The sequence below is a fragment of the Pogona vitticeps genome, chromosome 2, assembly GCF_051106095.1.
Source record: "Pogona vitticeps strain Pit_001003342236 chromosome 2, PviZW2.1, whole genome shotgun sequence".
Lineage (NCBI taxonomy): Eukaryota > Metazoa > Chordata > Lepidosauria > Squamata > Agamidae > Pogona > Pogona vitticeps.
Window position 1 is genome coordinate 313412602 of NC_135784.1, and position 19677 is coordinate 313432278.

Here is a 19677-nt window from a genome sequence, read left to right on the forward strand (position 1 = left end):
AAGGCGTCCAACATGCTACTGAGGAAGAGCGGAGGACAAGTACAAGTAGCTCCAGAGCTAATGAAGTGGTTGGGCCAAAGCCGAAAGGACGCTCAGCTGTGGACGTGCCTGGAAGTGAAAGGAAAATCCAATGCTGTAAAGAAAAATACTGCATAGGAACCTGGAATGTAAGATCTATGAACATTGGGAAGCTGGAGGTGGTCAAACAGGAGATGGCAAGAATAAACATCGACATCCTGGGCATCAGTGAACTAAAATGGACAGGAATGGGCGAATTCAGCTCAGATGATTATCATATCTACTATTGTGGGCAAGAATCCCGTAGAAGGAATGGAGTAGCCCTCATAGTCAACAAAAGAGTGGGAAAAGCTGTAATGGGATACAATCTCAAAAATGATAGAATGATGTCAATACGAATCCAAGGCAGACCATTCAACATCACAATAATCCAAGTTTATGCACCAACCAGCATTGCTGAGGAGACTGAAATTGAACAATTCTATGAAGATTTACAACACCTTCTAGAACTGACACCAAAGAAAGATGTTCTTCTCATTCTAGGGGACTGGAATGCTAAAGTAGGGAGCCAAGAGATGAAAGGAACAACAGGGAAGTTTGGCCTTGGAGTTCAGAACGAAGCAGGACAAAGGCTAATAGAGTTTTGTCAAGAGAATAAGCTGGTCATCACAAACACTCTTTTCCAACAACACAAGAGGCGACTCTATACATGGAAATCACCAGATGGGCAATATCGAAATCAGATTGATTATATTCTCTGCAGCCAAAGATGGAGAAGCTCTATACAGTCAGCAAAAACAAGACCTGGAGCTGACTGCGGTTCTGATCATCAGCTTCTCATAGCAAAATTCAAGCTTAGACTGAAGAGAGTAGGAAAAACCACTGGGCCACTCAGGTATAATCTAAACCAAATCCCTTATGAATACACAGTGGAAGTAAAGAACAGATTTAAGGAACTAGATTTGGTGGACAGAGTGCCTGAAGAACTTTGGATAGAGGCTCGTAACATTGTCCAGGAGGCAGCAACGAAAACCATCCCAAAGAAAAGGAAATGCAAGAAAGCAAAGTGGCTGTCCAACGAGGCCTTAGAAATAGCAGAGAGGAGAAGGGAAGCAAAATGCAAGGGAGATAGGGAAAGTTACAGAAACTTGAATTCAGACTTCCAAAGAATAGCAAGGAGAGACAAGAGGGCCTTCTTAAATGAACGATGCAAAGAAATAGAGGAAGATAACAGAAAAGGAAAGACCAGAGATCTGTTCAGGAAAATTGGAGATATTAGAGGAACATTTTGCGCAAAGATGAACATGATAAAAGACAAAAATGGGAGGGACCTAACAGAAGCAGAAGACGTCAAGAAGAGGTGGCAAGAATACACAGAGGAATTATATCAGAAAGATTTGGATATCCCGGACAACCCAGACAATGTAGTTGCTGACATTGAGCCAGACATCCTGGAGAGCGAAGTCAAGTGGGCCTTAGAAAGCCTGGCTAACAACAAGGCCAGTGGAGGTGATGGCATTCCAGTTGAACTATTTAAAATCTTGAAAGATGATGCTATTAAGGTGCTACATTCAATATGCCAGCAAGTTTGGAAAACTCAACAGTGGCCAGAGGATTGGAAAAGATCAGTCTACATCCCAATCCCAAAGAAAGGCAGTGCCAAAGAATGCTCCAACTACCGTACAATTGCACTCATTTCGCACGCTAGCAAGGTTATGCTCAAAATCCTGCAAGGTAGGCTTCAGCAGTATGTGGACCGAGAACTCCCAGAAGTACAAGCTGGATTCCGAAGAGGCAGAGGAACTCGAGACCAAATTGCTAACCTGCGCTGGATTATGGAGAAAGCCAGAGAGTTCCAGAAAAATATCTACTTCTGCTTCATTGACTATGCGAAAGCCTTTGACTGTGTGGACCACAGCAAACTATGGCAAGTTCTTAAAGAAATGGGAGTGCCTGACCACTTTATCTGTCTCCTGAGAAACCTATATGTGGGACAGGAAGCAACAGTTAGAACTGGTCATGGAACAACTGAGTGGTTCAAAATTGGGAAAGGAGTACGGCAAGGCTGTATATTGTCACCCTGCTTATTTAACTTATATGCAGAATACATCATGCGGAAGGCTGGACTGGAAGAAACCCAAGCCGGAATTAAGATTGCCGGAAGAAATATCAACAACCTCCGATATGCAGATGATACCACTCTGATGGCAGAAAGTGAGGAGGAATTAAAGAACCTTGTAATGAGAGTGAAAGAGGAGAGTGCAAAAAACGGTCTGAAGCTCAACATCAAAAAAACTAAGATCATGGCCACTGGTCCCATCACCTCCTGGGAAATAGAAGGGGAAGATATGGAGGCAGTGTCAAATTTTTTCTTCCTGGGCTCCATGATCACCGCAGATGGAGACAGCAGCCCTGAAATTAAAAGGCGCCTTCTTCTTGGGAGGAAAGCGATGACAAATCTTGACAGCATCTTGAAAAGCAGAGACATCACCTTGCCAACAAAAGTCCGAATAGTCAAAGCTATGGTTTTTCCTGTCGCGATGTATGGAAGTGAGAGCTGGACCATAAAGAAAGCAGACCGCCGAAGAATTGATGCCTTTGAATTGTGGTGCTGGAGGAGGCTCTTGAGAGTCCCCTGGACTGCAAGGAGAACAAACCTATCAGTTCTAAAGGAAATCAACCCTGAATGCTCACTTGAAGGACAGATCCTGAAGCTGAGGCTCCAGTACTTTGGCCATCTCATGAGAAGAAAAGAGTCCTTGGAAAAAACCTTGATGTTAGGAAGGTGTGATGGCAAGAGGAGAAGGGGACGACCGAGGATGAGATGGCTGGACAGTGTCTGCGAAGCAACCAACATGAACCTGACACAACTCCGGGAGGCAGTGGAGGACAGGAGGGCCTGGCGTGCTCTGGTCCATGGGGTCACGAAGAGTCGGACACGACTAAACGACTAAACACACACACACACACACACACAATCATGGGAGTTGCCTCACCAGTTTCAGTTATTCCTTTCAAATTATATTTACTGAGCTAAGATTTTCAGTTCTTGTTTGTGTCCCATACTCCAGGCATACCTACATAGACACTGGAGGTTGTGTGATACGGTGCCTGCTTTTCTTTGTACGTTTATATTATTATGATTATGTCAGGATATTGTGGGCCATAAAGTGGAGTTTGCTCTTTGTACATGAACTAGAGTGCTCTGCTACCGTAGTCCCCAACTGTTTCCCAACTGGCGACCAGATGGGGGAGCATGGCATGCTCATGGGGGGGAGCGGCACACCCACAGGGGGGTGGAGTGCGCTTGCACACGGTGGTGCTCACAGGGGTGCACACTCACGTGCATGGCACTGCTTGTGGGGGGTTTTCACAGGGGGGAACAGGAGATCTATGTCCATGGCCTGATCCTGCCTAGGCCACAGAATGCTGCCGGGTCGTGGACTGGGGCTTGGGGAACCCTGCTCTGCTAGACATCCATTTTTATAACAGCTGTGCAGCCACAAGGTTAGCACATATAGATGGCACAGTCCTAGAAATGTGTATTGGGTAAGATGTAGTGCCTAGGAGAGGACAACAGGTGATGCACCAGTGACTGGATGTTTCACACTATAAGAACTACACACTAGAGTGGAATATCCAGCTTTGTACGGAGAGTTGCTGCACAAAGTGCTGTCCATTTATTTTACAGGTAAGTGTATTTTTTAGTCTGCTGTGTGTATTTTGTAAATACACTACTAGAAAGGTATCTCTGTGAATCTCTTTACTGTTGACCTGGAAGACTGCCTTGTCTTGGTTTCCACACCCCAAAATTCCTGACAAGGGGTTATGGACCCAGCACAGTTTCGTTGTGCCAGGTAAGCTGTGGAGACATCGGGGAGTTGCTATGGATGTGAGAGGAGCTGATCCAGAGCTGCTGGAAGTATTGCCAGAGGTCCAGAGAGGTGAGTGTCCCATGTGTAGGCCCAAGTGGGGTAGAGGACAGCTAGAAACAGACACTGAACATTAATTAGCCAGAATGCAGGCCTGCAGCTTCATGGCTTGGGGAGGTTTCCCTATTGCAAGGCTAAACTTCAGTCATTATCTGCACTGCTCATTAAAAATGGAGATGCTTCTCCAAAATGATCACTGCTGGGAGATAGTGCAAGCTCCACCTGCTGTCTTTGATGAGGAGCAGCAAGAAATGAATGAAAAAGCACTTTCCAGCATTAAATTATGTCTTGAAGATAACGAGCTAGTTCATGGGCATCAGTTGACTTCTGCCAATTTCCACACCTCAAAATTCCTGACAATTAACATGTTATCAACCCCCATTAGAACTGTTCAGCCCATTCCTCTTATAGTGCATAGAGCTTCATCTATTTTTACTCCTGATGAAGTTCTTCATGCTGTGGCAAAACACAATGTTTCCAATCCTTGTGAGGTGCAAGGCCTCTCTTGCTAGCAGTCCATCTTTCAGGAAGCTTAGCCCGTGGTCCCAAAAACCAAATCCCTCACTTCGACACCACCTTTCTAGTCAGTCATTCACCCGGAGCTTTTTCATTTCCCTTTCTATTTGTTTTTCAATTATTGGTAGGATGGATGAGAAAACTATCTGGACTCCAAAGTCCTTAAGTTTCCTTTCCAGAGCTTCAAAGTCTGTCATCTCTTCAAAATTGCTCTTGGCTGTGTCGTTTGTTCCCACATAGATGAGAAGGAAACATTAACTATCCATGGCTTTTATGAGTGATGTCAATCCCCATCATATCCCTAATTTGTGGGTCCATGGACCTTCCCGGCATACCTCAGGTTCCATCGCACACAGCAGGGAGTCTCCCATTACAACTACGGTTCTCATCTTCTTTTTACAGGGTGTGGGTTGAGTGCCTTGGCTTGGCTGAGCTTCAGTCCCTCTCACATATTCCTGTATGATCTCCTCTTTGACTTCATCTACTTGCTGTCTGCCACACTCCTCATCAAGAACCTGAAAGGGGCTTTCCAGTTCCACCAGTGAAAATAGTCTTCTTCTTTTGCTCCTCACTGTGGCTCTTTTCCATGGTGCTTCTGCCACTATGTTTGCTCTCTCCTTGGCCTTCTCTTTGGGTCCCTTTCCTTGTTGCTCTTTCCCCATCCAGTATCTCCACTGACTGCGGCTGCTGCTCAACAGTTCTGTCAATGTATAATTCATCTTCCTTAATAGCTATAAGCATGGCTACTCACTGTTTCTTCTAACAATGCCACCCATTTGCATTTGCTGCATGTGTACACTGTGTTACACTCAGGCACAAAGACAAACATTGCACAAATTTTGTAAGTCACCAGAACCGTGACTTCCCTCCATAGTCCCTGTTACCTTTTTGCTATGATCTCTTTGTCTGTGAATACTCTTTCCCTTTATTTTGTTATGTTGAACGTAGATGAGAAAGCCTCAGGCTTATTCCTCAGCTATGCTGTGTTAGGAGTCAGCACTCAAAAGGCCCTCCCAGAACTCACAGCTGCTACTTATACCTCTCAGCCGTAATCAGGCCACCCCTTCCTTGCTGTTAAGCTGAGCACATAGTGCTACTGAATGGGGAATTCCTAGGGGTTACTCCAGGTCCCTTCGTGGTGTTAATAAAATAAACACCCACCTCTAAGTCTCCTTGGTCTCCCCCCTTTCTTTTGTCCCTTCCTCCAGCACTCCTTCCCTTCCTACTTTCTCTTCCTATCTCTCCCAAGCCAACTCCTGTTAGCCGCCCTGGTTGCAAGCTCCCTGGGTCTGTCTCAGCTTTATTCCACAGCTATGCTGTTAGGAGTCAGCAATCAAAATTTTCCCTGGGATTGATGTCAGGCTGACTAGTCTGTAGTTCCCAGGTTTGTCCTTTTTGTAAATAGGGACAGCATTAGCCCTCCTCCAATCGTCTGGTACCTCCCCCATTTCCCATACCACCTCCCCCATTAAATTAGCTTATAAGTCCACATTTGATTCTTGCTACCAGTGCAGTGGAATACTGGCTGAATATTACAAGAATTTCAAAGAAGTTTTAGGTTTACCCTTTAATAGAAGAAATAGAAACAGAAAAAGAAATTCCTACTTCCTGGAAAGAAGCAATAATTTCAGTGATACATAAAGAAGATACAGACCAATTGGAAATGAAGAACTATAGACCAATTTCGTTATGGAATGTAGATTATAAAATTTTCGTGTCAATATAAGCAAATAGATTGGAAAAAAGTTTTGGTGCGGATCATTCATCAGGACCAATCATGATTCTTATGAAAAGGACAAATGAAAAACAGTATCAGGATAGTATTGAATGTCTTGGAATACTATGAAGCCTACCCTGAAAAACAGATGGCATTAATATTTTTCAATGCAGAGAAAGCCTTTGACAATATGAACTGGATTTTTTTTGCTGACAGAGTTGCAAGTAATGGAAGCTGGAGATATGTTTATAGGAAAAATTAAAGCAATACTGTATATTCTAAACAAGAAACAAGAATCAAAGTGAATGGAGAGCTGACAGAAACAATTCAAATTTAGAAAGGCACAATGCAAGGATGCCCATTGTCCCCTCTACTGTTTATTCTCATGTTGGAAGTCTTGAACCAACAAATCAGAGAGGATAAGAAAATCAAAGGTTTAAAGGCTAAAGAAGATTTCAAAATTCAAGCTTACGCTGATTTAGTAATAATCTTAGAAGAACCTATTATGTAAATAGAAACATTAGTAGAGACAATAAAAGAATATGGATGTATGTCAGGTCTTAAAATAAATAAACAAACAAAAATTCTGGTCAAAAATATGACAAAAGAAAAAGAAGAATTACGAAAGCACTCCAGTTGTCAAGAAACATGTAAGGTTAGGTACTTAGAAATTAATATGACAAAAAGTATATAAATAAAGGACAATTATATGGAAGTAATGAAAGAAACCAAAGTAAACTTGAAAAAATGGTCCAAACTCCAATTATTTCTAATTGGCAGAATGGTCGCAATAAAAATGAATATATTACCAAAGCTAGTTTCCTCTTTCAGACAATTCCAATATTATTAAAAGATTATGTTTTAAAAGAACTGAATAAAATAATGGCCATGTTTGTTTGGGATGGGAAAAAACCAAGAATAAAACTTAAGGCTCTTCAGGACAATAAACAAAGAGGAGGGTTTGGCCTACCAGACTGGATGAATTATTACAGAGCAGCGTCTCTGTCTTGCATGAGGGAATGGATTACTTTGCAAAATGGAAGACTTTTAAAAATTCAGGAGCATGATTTAAGGCTAGGCTGGCATGCCTACCTATGGTACCAAGATGATAAGCAAGGCAAAATATTTAATTTACATTTAATCAGGAGAGCTCTGTTATGGGTTTGGAAGACAGTTAAGGCACAACATTATAGAAAGATACCATTATGGGTAGCTCCATTATAAGCATTCTCTGATCCAGCAAGAACAACTCAAGGCACTAACAGGAGATACAGGAGATATGCTGAGATATTAGATAGTGATTTTAATCTAAAGAACAAAGATGAACTGACAACACAAGGCATTATCTTAGATTGGTGGTCAATAAACTTGTTGAAATCAAGATATCTAAAAGATAAAGCTACAGGGTTCCAGAAAGACAAAAATACCTTTGGATAAGGGGTTGCTGGACTCAGAGGAAAAACTGATTAAAGGTTTATATAATATTTTGATGGAGCAAAAAATGGAATATGAAATTGTGAAGGACTGTATGGTAAAATGGGCCCAAAATCTAGGACATAATATTGAACTAAGTGCCTGGTCACAAATCTGGGAACAAAATATTAAAATGACTACATCTATAAATCTGAAAGAAAATATACACAAAACGTATTACAGATGGTACATAACACAAGAGAAATGAACAAAAATGTATAAAAATGTTTCTAATAAGTGTTGGAAATGTGAAAAGGAAGTAGGGAGCTTCTATCATATGTGGTGGATGTGCAGTAGGGCCAAGGACATTTCGAAAATTATTCATGAAATCTGAGGGGTTAAAACTGCTTTGACAGCAGAAATTTTCTTAATGAATATATTACCAGCTACACTCGAAAAAAACAAGACTTACTTGATCTTACATTTCATAACTGCAGCTAGAATTGTATATGCCAGTAAGTAGAAGACAACAGTAGAAGGCACGTGATGGCGCTGCAGGCTAAACCGCAGAAGCCTCTGTGCTGCAGGGTCAGAAGATCAGCAGTCGTAAGATCGAATCCATGCGACAGAGTGAGCTCCTGTCGCTTTGTCCCAGCTCCTCGCCAATCTAGCAGTTCAAAAGCATGTAAATGCGAGTAAATAAATAGGTACCATCTCGGTGGGAAGGTAAAACAGTTTTCCCTAGTCATGCTGGCCACATGACAACGGAAACTCTCTTCGGACAAGTGCTGGCTCTACGGCTTGAAAAACAGGATGAGCACCGCCCCCTAGAGTTGGACACGACTGGACTAAAAATGTCAAGGGAAACCTTTACCTTTACCTAGAAGACAACAAAGGTGCCAACAAAGAAGGAATTTATTAAGAGGATTTTGGAACTAGCAGAAATGGATATTCTGACAGATATACTAAATGATAGACTGGATAATGATAAATGGGAACCTCTTTATACCTGGATGAAATCTACACTGATTTAAGTTGAATAGGATGAAATCTACACTGATTTAAGTTGAATAGATTAGAAATATTATGTCAGAGCAGGGATCAGGGAACTTTTTTACCTTTTACCCCCCAAAAAATGTATATACGCCGACATTACCCCCTTGATTTGAAAGGAAGGAAATCGTACATTTGAATTAAAAATACAGTGGTGCCTCGCTTAACGATTGCCTCATTTAGCGATGAATTCGCATAACGATGTGTTTTTTTAGAAAATAATATGTATTGCATAACGATGTTTCCTATGGGCGATTTTCGCTTAGCGAAGTTTGGGACCATGCTTCGCATAACAAATGCGATTTTAGGTTCCCTGCTTCACTTAACGATGTTTTTTTTTTCAATTAAAAAAGTGTCTTAGAAGGGTCAAAAACGGTTCTAAATGCTTGGATTCGTTAGAGGACCCCTTAAGTCATGTGCAAACCCGATTTGGCTTTGATCTGACTTTTCGTTAATTTTTTGTGAATTTTTTTTTTTGGGCCCATAGGAACCAATGGACCTGTCAAAATCTGACAGCTCCATGCTTTCCTATGGGGGAGAAAACAATTTACAAAAAATTAACGAAAGTTCAGATCAAAGCCATATCAGGTTTGCACACAACTTAGGGGGCCCTCTAACGAACCCAAGAATTTAGAACAGTTGCTGAGTCTTCATTAATTTTTTGTGAATTTTTTCTTCCCCCATAGGAAATAATGGAGCTGTCAGATTTTGACAGCTGTCAAAAGTTGGGGGAAAAAAATTCACCATAAATTAATGAAGAGTCAGATCAAAGCCAAATTAACTTTTGCATCCGTTTTAGAGGGTGCAGAAGCTAATCCAAGCATTTAAAACCATTTTTGACCCTTGTATGACACATTTAAAATTGCAAAAATTGACTTCGCAAAGCCATTAAAATGTATTGAGTCAGCTTCAATACATTCCAATGGAGGATACATTGTTTCGCTTAGCGATGTTTCCTATGGGTTTTTTCGCTTAACGACGGCAATCCGTTCCAATTGGAACGGATTAACCGGTTTCCAATGCATTCCTATGGGAAATAGTGTTTCGCATAGCGATGGTTTCACATAGCGATGTTTTTTTTGGAACCAATTAACATTGCTATGCGAGGCACCACTGTATTACTGAATCTATACAGGCTGTGTACCGAACTAGCAGGATGCACCAAATTAGATAAAGATGTGCACTATTTTTGCTGGAACACATTGCACTCAAGCCATGGTGTGGTATAGGGAGTAGTAAGGTGCCCAACATGCCTGTGCTCATTACCCCCAGGATTTTCACTTTTACCCCATTTGGGGTAATTTGTCCCTGTTCCTCGACTTATGTGTCAGAGAGTATAAGACAAGATAAAATGAATGGAATATATTGTGATAAGTCACTCTGGTTGCAACATGTAGAAAAGTAGAAAAATACAATAAAAATACTTATACAGTATTTAAAAAAAAGATTCTTGCCACCAGTGCTCCTGACACATATAACCTTGCCTTCTCCCTCAGCTGCCATGTGCCATTCTATTCCAAATTAAAGAACAAATAATAATGCATGTACACAGTACTCATATTTATTTCCACAAGAACAACAGGAACCCTGCTTTGCTTCCTTTAAGTTCTCATCACAGCAGCAAGAAAGAGCCCCCACTTTGTTTACCACAGCTGACAAAAACTGTATGTGGTTTTAAACAGCCAAACCAAAACCAGGGACAAGAGAGGCAACCCTAGGGGTTCCGACGGAGAAGCCACCTGAGCCCCTTGGGCAGCGAGCGAGCGAGCAAGCAAGCGAGGCCCCGCCTGGGCAGAGGGTCCACTTTTTCCCTTCCTCTCCCCCCCCCAGAAGGAACACACCTCTCTCTCTCTACACAGGTGTGCCCGCCTGCTGCTCAGCACCCTTGGCTTTTCTGTCCCTGCGCACCTCCATCCGGTATCCTTTCAGGAGCTGGTTGACCAAAGTCTTCTCGCTGTCCCTGCCGGGCACCGGAAGAGGCGGGAGCGGGTTGTCCTTGTATTCGATGACGGCCATCTTAACCCGGTTCAGGTCGTCACTGTTAGGAATCTGGAACATGCGGGTGTAGTTTCCGGAGTAACGCTGGAAGCGGGGAACCAGCACTTTGAAAAGTTTATGGATGAGATCCTTCTCCTGCAAGAGAGCCCCCGGCAGAGGATTGAAAGGGGGGTGGGGGTGGGGGGAGGGCGGCCAGCGCTTGATCGGCCTCTGGGAGGGAGGGATGGAGCCTTTCCCTTCGCCCCCCACCCCCCACCCCTCGCCCCGCTGCCTCGGGTCCGGTAGGGAGGAAGGTCCAGGAGCCAAAGCCTCACCGTCAGCCAGAAGTCGGCCATGCGCATCGCTTTGGGGTCCTGGTCGCCGCGCTTGCCGTAGTCGATCAACTGCGAGTCCAGACCGAGAAGAAGAGGCGGAGAGAGCGAGAGAGAGGTGGGTGGGTGGAGGGCGCGCCCACGGGAGGGCCCTCGGGGCAGAGACCCTGCCCGGCGCGGAAATCAGCCTCGCGGCCCGGACCGCCCCTCGGCGGCAGAGAGGACGCTTCCCTCCCTCCCCTCCCTCCCCCTCCCCCTCCCCCGCCGCCGCCGACCGACCGACCCACCGACCGACCCCGACCCCTCGCCCCCCCGCCCGCCGGCCGGCGCTCACGTGCTCAGCGTAGAAGCGCATCTCGTCCACGCGCCCGCGGGGGGCCTGGATCCGCTCGAAGCGCACGAGGCCGGTGACGAGGTTCCGCAGGAGGTCGAGGCGGGACCGCGGCCCGTAGCCTAAATGCCGCTGCACCTTCCCGTGGGAAATCCAGGCGGGCGCCGAGAGCCGCATGTCTGCCCCGTTACCGGCTGCGGCCGCATCACGTGGACAAAGGGGAAGGCGGGCTCAGGCCTCTTCCCCCCCCCCGGGCTGCTCTTGATTGGGCGAGCGTTGGAGAGCGGCGGAAGTCCTGCCTCTCGCCTGGCGTTATTCGGAGGCGTGATTGGCTGAGCACTACTGGCTTTCGCCGAGGCAGCCGGAAGGGAAGCGTCATTGTTTGGGTTCCTGTCCATAGAGACAGCTGTGGCATGCCTAGAGCGGCACATAGGATGGGACGCGGTCCAGGAAGCCCGGAAGTTGTTTCAAGACTCCCCTTCCCCCCCATGACCGTGCCCCCCACTAGCCTTTAGGGGGAGTTCTTCTCGTTCCCCGGGCGTGGAGGGAGGGGGCGCCCCGGTCTTCGTCCTGCGCGCCCTCTCGGTGCTGCTTCTGCCCGAGATGAGGCTGCGCTGCAGGGACGAAGGGGTTAACGGCCGGAGGGCCTTGATTGGCCGCTGAGAAAAGAGGGGTTGGAGCTCAGGTGAAGGTGTGGCGCTGCGAAGGGGCATTTAAGTTACGTCCTTGAAAGGGCGGTCGGTCGGTCGGTCGGTCGTTGAGCGCAACTGTTTTCCTGAAGCATGACACCCATCACCCTGACTGGGTTAATAAGCAGATTATGAGGAAAAGCCCCATAATGACGCCTCTAGTCTTTGTTAACCTGACAAAGGTATACCTACCAGGCTTTTTCTCGTAACCTAGCACTCAGATAGGCGCAACTGAGGTAAAGGTAAAGGTTCCCCTTGACCATTTTTTTGTCCAGTCGTGTTCGACTCTAGGGGGCGGTGCTCATCCCCGTTTCCAAGCCATAGAGCCAGCGTTTTTGTCCGAAGACAATCTTTCCGTGGTCACATGGCCAGTGCGACTTAGACACGGAACGCTGTTACCTTCCCACCGAGGTGGTCCCTATTGATCTACTTGCATTTGCATGCTTTTGAACCGCTAGGTTGGCGGGAGCTGGGACAAAGTGAGGGGAGCTCACTCCGTTGCGTGGATTCGATCTTATGACTGGCTGGTCTTCTGACCCTGGAGCACAGGCTTCTGCGATTTAGCCCGCAGCGTGACCACGTCCCTTGAAACTAGCTTAATGATACAAATAAGCTAAAAATACTTAGTTTGTTTGTTTGTTTTATATACCACCCCATTAGTGCAATGCAGTTTACAGCAGTAAATAAAACATTGGTGGTAAGTTATAACTACACATTAACCTTTGTTAGGTTAACAAACTCTGTGCCACCGTAAAGAAGTGTCGGCTGCTCGTGGAGGACTTACAGGCCTCCTTTGGCGTGGCTACCCAGAGGAGCGTAGCCTGGAAGGATCTGGTGGCTGGGCAGATGGCACTGAGGAGGGAAGCTCCAACAAGTAGTGTGGTCCCAAACTGTGAAGGGCAGCATCAAACCTTTGAACCTGATCTGGGACAGGACAGGTAACCAGTGGAGACAAGCCAGAACTGGAGCAATGTGACCAAATTTGCTCACACAGGCCACCATTCTGGCTGCCGCGTTCTGGACCCACTGTAGTTTCTAGGTCAGCTTTAAGGGAAGCTCCACGTAGAGAACATTCCAGTAGTCAATCTGAGAGATGATCAGTGTCCCGAGGGAGCCCTCATCATGGCAGGAGCGGAGTTGGGCTATAAGCCTCAGCTGGTTAAAGGCAGATCTGGACACAGCTCTAAGTCTGAGAATCCCAAGAAATAACTGTATCCAGAAGAATGCCCAAATTACTGTACAAACTTGATCCCTAAAGGGAAGGGCAATGCCAGGGGTCATCCCTCCTCCAACCTATTGGAAAAGCCTCCCAGAAACAGAATCTTCATCTTGTCCGGGTTCTGTTGCTTAGCCTAGGGCAACTCATAAATCATCCCCAAGCTCTCCAGGCTCTCGGAGATTAGATTGAAGGGCCAGCGTTTAGCTGGCTCCAGTCTGTCCTCGAGGACTGCGTCCAGAGAGTCCAGCTTAGGGATGGTTTGAGGTAGTCCTCCTCCAGGTATATCTGGAGCTGCTTAGCCATCACATGCTTTCATCTTGCCCATAAAGGGTGATTGGATGAAAGCTGTTACAGTATCTGTCACCAGCTGAGGGCATTTAATAATGAGTAAGATGATAGTTTCTTTTTCAGGTGAGGGAAGAAATCCCTCCCTTAGCAAAGAGTTCACAATATTCACAACCCAGTCCACCATAGTCCCTTTGGCAGCTTTTATAAGCCAGGCTCGGCAAGGCTCAAGCAAGGGGGTAGTACGCCTTCAACTAGCCACATCCTGGAAAGCTCCTCCATTGTTTCAGGGTCAAACTGGACCAAATGCACAGAGGAGGTGGGTGCAGCAGTGGTCCCCACCCAGTCAACCAAAGTGCTGGTGTTGTCACAATCAGATTAGATGACCTAAATTTTGGATTTCAAAAGGGCTGATTGTGGGTGGATTCATCAGGACAAGGCCATTGCTGACCATGGTTAGTGTAGTTGCAAACCATCCAGAAAAGTACTGTCTGTTGGTTTGTGGCCTCATCAGTGATCCTAACATTAAAATTTATTTACAGTATTTATTTATTTGATTTATACCCCCCCTCTGGCCTATAAGACCACTCTAGGTGGCTTCCAATATAATAAAACAATAAAATACAGTGGTGTTCGCTTAACGAGCGCCACGTTTAACAAAGAATCCACATAGCGATTTGTTTTTTGCGATCGCAAAAGCGATCGCATTGCGATGTTTTTAATGGCAAAAAATCGCTTTGCGACGATCAGTAAGCTGTTTCGCTTACCGATTTTCGCATAGCGATGTTTTAAAAACAGCTGATCGGTGGTTCCAAAAAGACCGCCGGGGAAAAAATGGCCGCCCACAGTGTTTTCGCACCCTTTCCTCACTTACTGGGCAGCGAAAATGGCAGCCGTATGGAGGATTTTCGCATAACGGTGGGTTTTAAGCCCATAGGAATGCATTAAACAGGGTTTAATGCATTCCTATGGGCTTTTTGGTTCCGCATAGCAACGAATCCGGATAGCGACGATTTTTCCGGAACGGATTATCGTCGCTATGCGGGGCACCACTGTAATACAAAATATTAAATAAAGCATACTATAACAAATACAATATAAAGATAGAATAGAAAAAAAGTAAAGGAAGAATAAAAAGAAAAATCAGATATTAGCTGGAGGGAAGGCCTGAATGTACAGCCATGTTTTTAATTGACTTTTAAATGTGCCCAGAGTGGGGGCCGCACGAATCTCAGGAGGGAGATTATTCCAGAGGCGAGGAGCCACCGCCGAGAAGGCCCGGTTTCGTGTTTTTTCTTTCCGGGCCTCTCTCGGGATCAGGCTCCTCAGCCTCACCTCCTGGCTCGCACGGGTGATCCAAGTAGATCTTGGTGGGAGCAGGCGTTCCGCCAAATATCGAGGTCCTAAACCGTTTAGGGCTTTATAAGTGAGCATTAAACTTTAAAGTCGATGCAGAAATGAATGGGCAGCCAGTGCAACATGACCAGGGTAGGAGAAATATGCTGGTATTTTCTCACTCCACTGAGGAGTCTGGCCGCTGCATTCTGCACCACTTGAAGTTTCCGCATCAGCCTCAAAGGCAGCCCCACGTAGAGCGCGTTACAGTGGTCTAATCTTGAGATTACGAGCGCATGCACCAAGGTAGTGAGCGCCCCCGTGTCGAGATAGGGCCGTAGCCGGGCAATCCGCCAAAGGTGGAAAAAGGTGGTACGGACTACTGACGCCACCTGCGTTTCCATGGTGAGTGTCAGGTCCAGATGTACCCCCAGGCTGCGGACCCCACTCTTTGCGGCCAGGGTCACCCCCCCAAACGTGAGAGAGTCACCCAAGCCGCCAACCACGGGGCCACCCACCCTCAGAATTTCCATCTTGTCCGGATTCAATCTCAGCCCATTTTCCTGCAGCCATTGCAGTATGACCCCCAGGCAGCGCTGGAGGGACAGGACGGCATCACCTGCAGTTGGTGAAAAGGATATGTAGAGCTGGGTGTTATCAGCTTATTGATAACACGATGCCCCACAACCCCTGATGACCCCACCCAGTGGCCTCATATAGATGTTGAAGAGCATTGGGGAGATAATCGACCCCTGTGACACCCCACAATTGAGACTCTATGGGGCTGACACACTCTCCCCAAGCTGCACTCTCTGGGAACGGTCCCCCAAGAAGGAACGGAACCAGGCAAGAGCCAAGCCACCGATGCCCAACTCGGAGAGCCTCCCCAGGAGGATACCATGGTCGACGGTATCAAAGGCCGCCAAGATGTCGAGGAGGACCAACAGAGACATTTTGCCCCTGTCAGCCTCCCCCAACAGGTCACCATACAGGGTGACCAATGCTGTCTCTGTACCGTGGCGCAGCCTGAAGCCCAACTGAAATGGATCCAGGGTGTCTGTTTCATCCAAATGGGCCTGAAGCTGGTCGGCCACCACCCTCTCGACCACTTTGCTCATGAAAGAAACATTGGCGACGGGCCTATAATTGCCAATTTCGTCCACCGCCATATTAGGTTTCTTTCTTATGGGCCTAATGAGTGTCTCCTTGAGGGCAGATGGAAACCTGCCCTCAAGGAAAGACCCATTTATTATTGCTGTGGCCCATTCTGTTGTTCTTTTGATGCTTTTAAGGTGTTGGTGTACCTCCTGGACATGATTTTGACTGCAGCCAAATTTTGGTCCAACTTGTCTTGTGTTTAAAATGTGTTTTGAGAGGATGGATTTCTTCTGGCACTTAAAATATATTTATGCTGGAGCTGAGTGATGTTGCCCCCATGAGATACCACTGCTGTAAAGACCCTTTTACCAGGAAGTACTTATCTAATTTCTGGAATCAAAAAGCATGCAGAAGACGATGTGAACTGACAGGAAAGCCCATTTAGGAGAAAGGCCTCCAGCTATTCTAGCTACAGGTCACTCAGTTTTTACACACAAAGACATACAGTTGACCGGGATGTGATTGATGTGGATCAGTCTGTTGTTGATTTAGAATCAAACCCACAGAGTTGAAGAGATGCAGGAAGACTATAAAGGTAAAGGTTCCCCTTGACAATTTTTGTCCAGTCGTGTTCGACTCTAGGGGGCGGTGCTCATCCCCGTTTCCAAGCCATAGAGCCAGCGTTTGTCCGAAGACAATCTTCCGTGGTCACATGGCCAGTGCGACTTAGACACGGAACGCTGTTACCTTCCCACCGAAGTGGTCCCTATTTATCTACTTGCACTTGCATGCTTTCGAACCGCTAGGTTGGCAGGAGCTGGGACAAGCGACAGGCGCTCACTCCGTTGGGTGGATTCGATCTTACGACTGCTTGGTCTTCTGACCCTGCAGCACAGGCTTCTGCGGTTAAATTCTTGTACCCTACCAGGAAATCTGGTTTGACAAAACAAATAATCTGTTCTTTCAGGACAAGCCACCCTGGGGCAGGAAAATCTAGAATGTTGACTTGGTGGAAGGATTCTAGGTTGACTGACCTCATAAGGAGTTGCCAAGGGCACCAAGTGGAGGAAAAGGTGCCAGACATGTAGGCAGCACATAGTTATGGCAGCCAGGTGGCTCTAATCATGGCTGGTGGATACCAGTTATGGGCACCCTGGTCCCCACTGGATGAATCCCTGCAGTGGCTTCGGGGCACCATGCCTAAGACCAATCATGCCAAGCATCTTCTCAGGAGAGGGCAGAGCCCAACCGCTGCTGATCTGGAAGTGCAACTTTGCTTTCAGGGACTCAGCCTGGTGTTCGAGCCTGGTGCTAAAACAGGAGCAGGGCAGCCCCAACCCCCTGGAGCAGCTGGAGAGACACGGGGGCATGCCGGGGCTGTGCGCAGACCTCAGGCTGTTCACCTCACTGGGCTTGACTCCGTCTTTGGGCGCCTGGTGACAGCACAGCCTCCCCGCTGGACTGGCTCATTGAGGGTTTCGGAATGCTCAGCTTTCTGTCAAGTTGTCAGCCCCCAACAGCGTTGGCCTCATGGGCTCCGGGAGCCACAAGTGTGCGTGGCCATGGCCATGTGCCGGCAGATGCTCCGTGCAGTTCTCTTGCTTTATGCTGCCTACAAGAAGTGTGCATTCGCCTTGCAGCATTCCTGCTGAGGGCCCGTCTGGCTGGCTGGAAAGGGGCAAGGCAAAGCAGGTTCCTTGGCCAGCCACACTATTAACTCCGTGGCTAAGACCTCAGTGATTCCAACACTTCTGATCAGCCACTCACCACTTCCCTATGTTTGCACTGACATAGAATGGAAACACACTTTCTAGTATCTCTGACAATTCAGATATCGTTTGCATCAAAATGAAAGCCATAGTTTGTGAAGCTCTTTTGATAGGTATTGTGAAGCTATTTCCTCATTGTATGTGGCTTCTACAGGGAGGAACAGATGAGATGGACAGTACCATGGTGATGGAAAAGACATTTATACACCAATGGAGAATGGCCATTTTCTGAAAGCTGTAAACCCATCATTTTTAACATGAACAATGAAGTAACTGAATTGCAGAATGGGACCGATATGAAGAGCAAGAACATTTTTTAATTAAAAGAGGAATGTCTATAAAGCAAATCGACTTCTTGATCTAAGAAAATTGTTCATTTACTAAATGCATGAAGCTGAGAAGGGAATATACCTTAAACCAAAAATTCATTATCCAGTGGTGCATATTGAATTAGAGAAAGCATAGCCATTTGTAAAGATGGAGGAGTTTTGATAGCATTCCAAATTAAAAAGTATTTCTAATTATTTAACAAAAGGTACAATCTATATTTGAAATTATGGTGGAGATTAAATGTAGTTACTACTACCTTTATAATTTGAAACAGAAATCGTCATTAACTAGTAACACCTGCAGGAACTAAGAGTTAAATATTCACATTTTAACTTGTTTGAAATATGAAATGTATATGGGTTTTCAATGGAATATGCAAAAGCAAAAATAGGCAAGACCTAACGCTGTGTGTCTTTTCAGTTAACCTTGGAAGAACTCCCCTCCTCCTGTGCAAGACAGGAAATTACACAGCCTCTAAACAACTTGACGTGGAGTTTTTCATTTGCTCTTGTTAAAGGAAGCAAACTGATTGCTAGAGCTAGAGGTGCACTTATTTCTGTTTTTGTACTAATTGTCCAGACAGCATAGCCACAAATGTAGACAACTCTACTTATGGCCTAAACCAGGAGTTTCCAAACTTTTCATTATGAGCGCCACATCATATATTTTACACATTTTCAAGGGCCAAAGGAGGGAAGGGGGACCCAAGCAATCCCCCACCCCCGCTGTCTTTGCAAAGACATCCCCTGGGCAAACAGACTGTTCTTATGTTCCTAAGCAAATGGAAGTTATTTGCATGTGTTATGCTTCTGGCGCAGAGTAAATGAAGACACTTTACCAGTTCTTCTTTGACGGTTATATTTACATATACGTACACTTATATACAGGCAGGTCTCTACAGCACATCTAGAAGTCTTCACACAGTCCGACAGCAGAAAATCACATCAGAAGAAAACCTGTCACAGACACAGTCCATATTTATACATAATCTTGTCTCTGTCCAGTCCAATCGGGTTCCAGGTGACCTCATCTCTGCACCTGGGCTCTTTCTGGTTTCACCTCATTGCATCAGCTTAGGATGATTCAGCTTTTCTCTCATCTGCACATAATGGCAGCTCGTTAATGAAACATATATGGGTTCAGGCCTATAAAATTCTATACCCTGACAGCATGTGTGTGCACACACAAACACACATGAGCATCAATTTTGATTGCAAGGTAATGGGAGGGAAGCTTCAGGGGCCAAATTTCTCTATGACCAGGCGACTGTTACTGGTACAGGGATTATTATTTTTTTGCTGCTGTTCGATTTAAGGTGGCAAATCTAGATGACAGCAGTGATAGCAGAGATTCATTCTGACTGTACCCCAGTTTTGAAACTTCATCTCTCTGCAAATTCAAGGACTACATTTGAACTTCTTGGATGGGTCCCAAAAATATCCGCTGGGCTTGATGCTAAGACAGCTTCGTCTGTTCCATTGAAATGAGGTGGGTTGTTGTTTCGGCCATAAAACAATCTGTTAGGTATGTGCTTTGAGATGGACTGCTCTCTGCTATGCTCACACCTTCAAGTGTGCTATGCAGCCAGCTGTCCTAACGATCCCTCCACACACTTATGAACATGCACGGCAGTTGAATGAGATCCAGTGGGCCCCCTTTACCA

The 19677-nt window shown here is 45.8% G+C and overlaps 2 protein-coding genes across 2 annotated transcripts; one reads left to right on the plus strand and one right to left on the minus strand.

The window, feature by feature from the left end:
- Positions 1 to 10188: 10188 nt before the first annotated feature.
- On the minus strand, positions 10189 to 11523 carry MRPL17 (mitochondrial ribosomal protein L17). The gene is made up of 3 exons (XM_072993127.2): positions 11293 to 11523; positions 10962 to 11030; positions 10189 to 10782 (listed from the first exon to the last, which is right to left on the minus strand). Exons 1-3 carry the CDS (start codon positions 11464 to 11466, stop codon positions 10501 to 10503), a joined length of 525 nt encoding a protein of 174 aa, XP_072849228.1. The 5' UTR covers positions 11467 to 11523; the 3' UTR covers positions 10189 to 10500.
- A 5516-nt stretch (positions 11524 to 17039) lies between these two features.
- LOC110071003 (FANCD2 opposite strand protein-like) lies at positions 17040 to 17567 on the plus strand. The gene has a single exon (XM_078384209.1). It carries the CDS (start codon positions 17040 to 17042, stop codon positions 17565 to 17567), a length of 528 nt encoding a protein of 175 aa, XP_078240335.1.
- The last annotated feature ends 2110 nt before the right edge of the window (positions 17568 to 19677 follow it).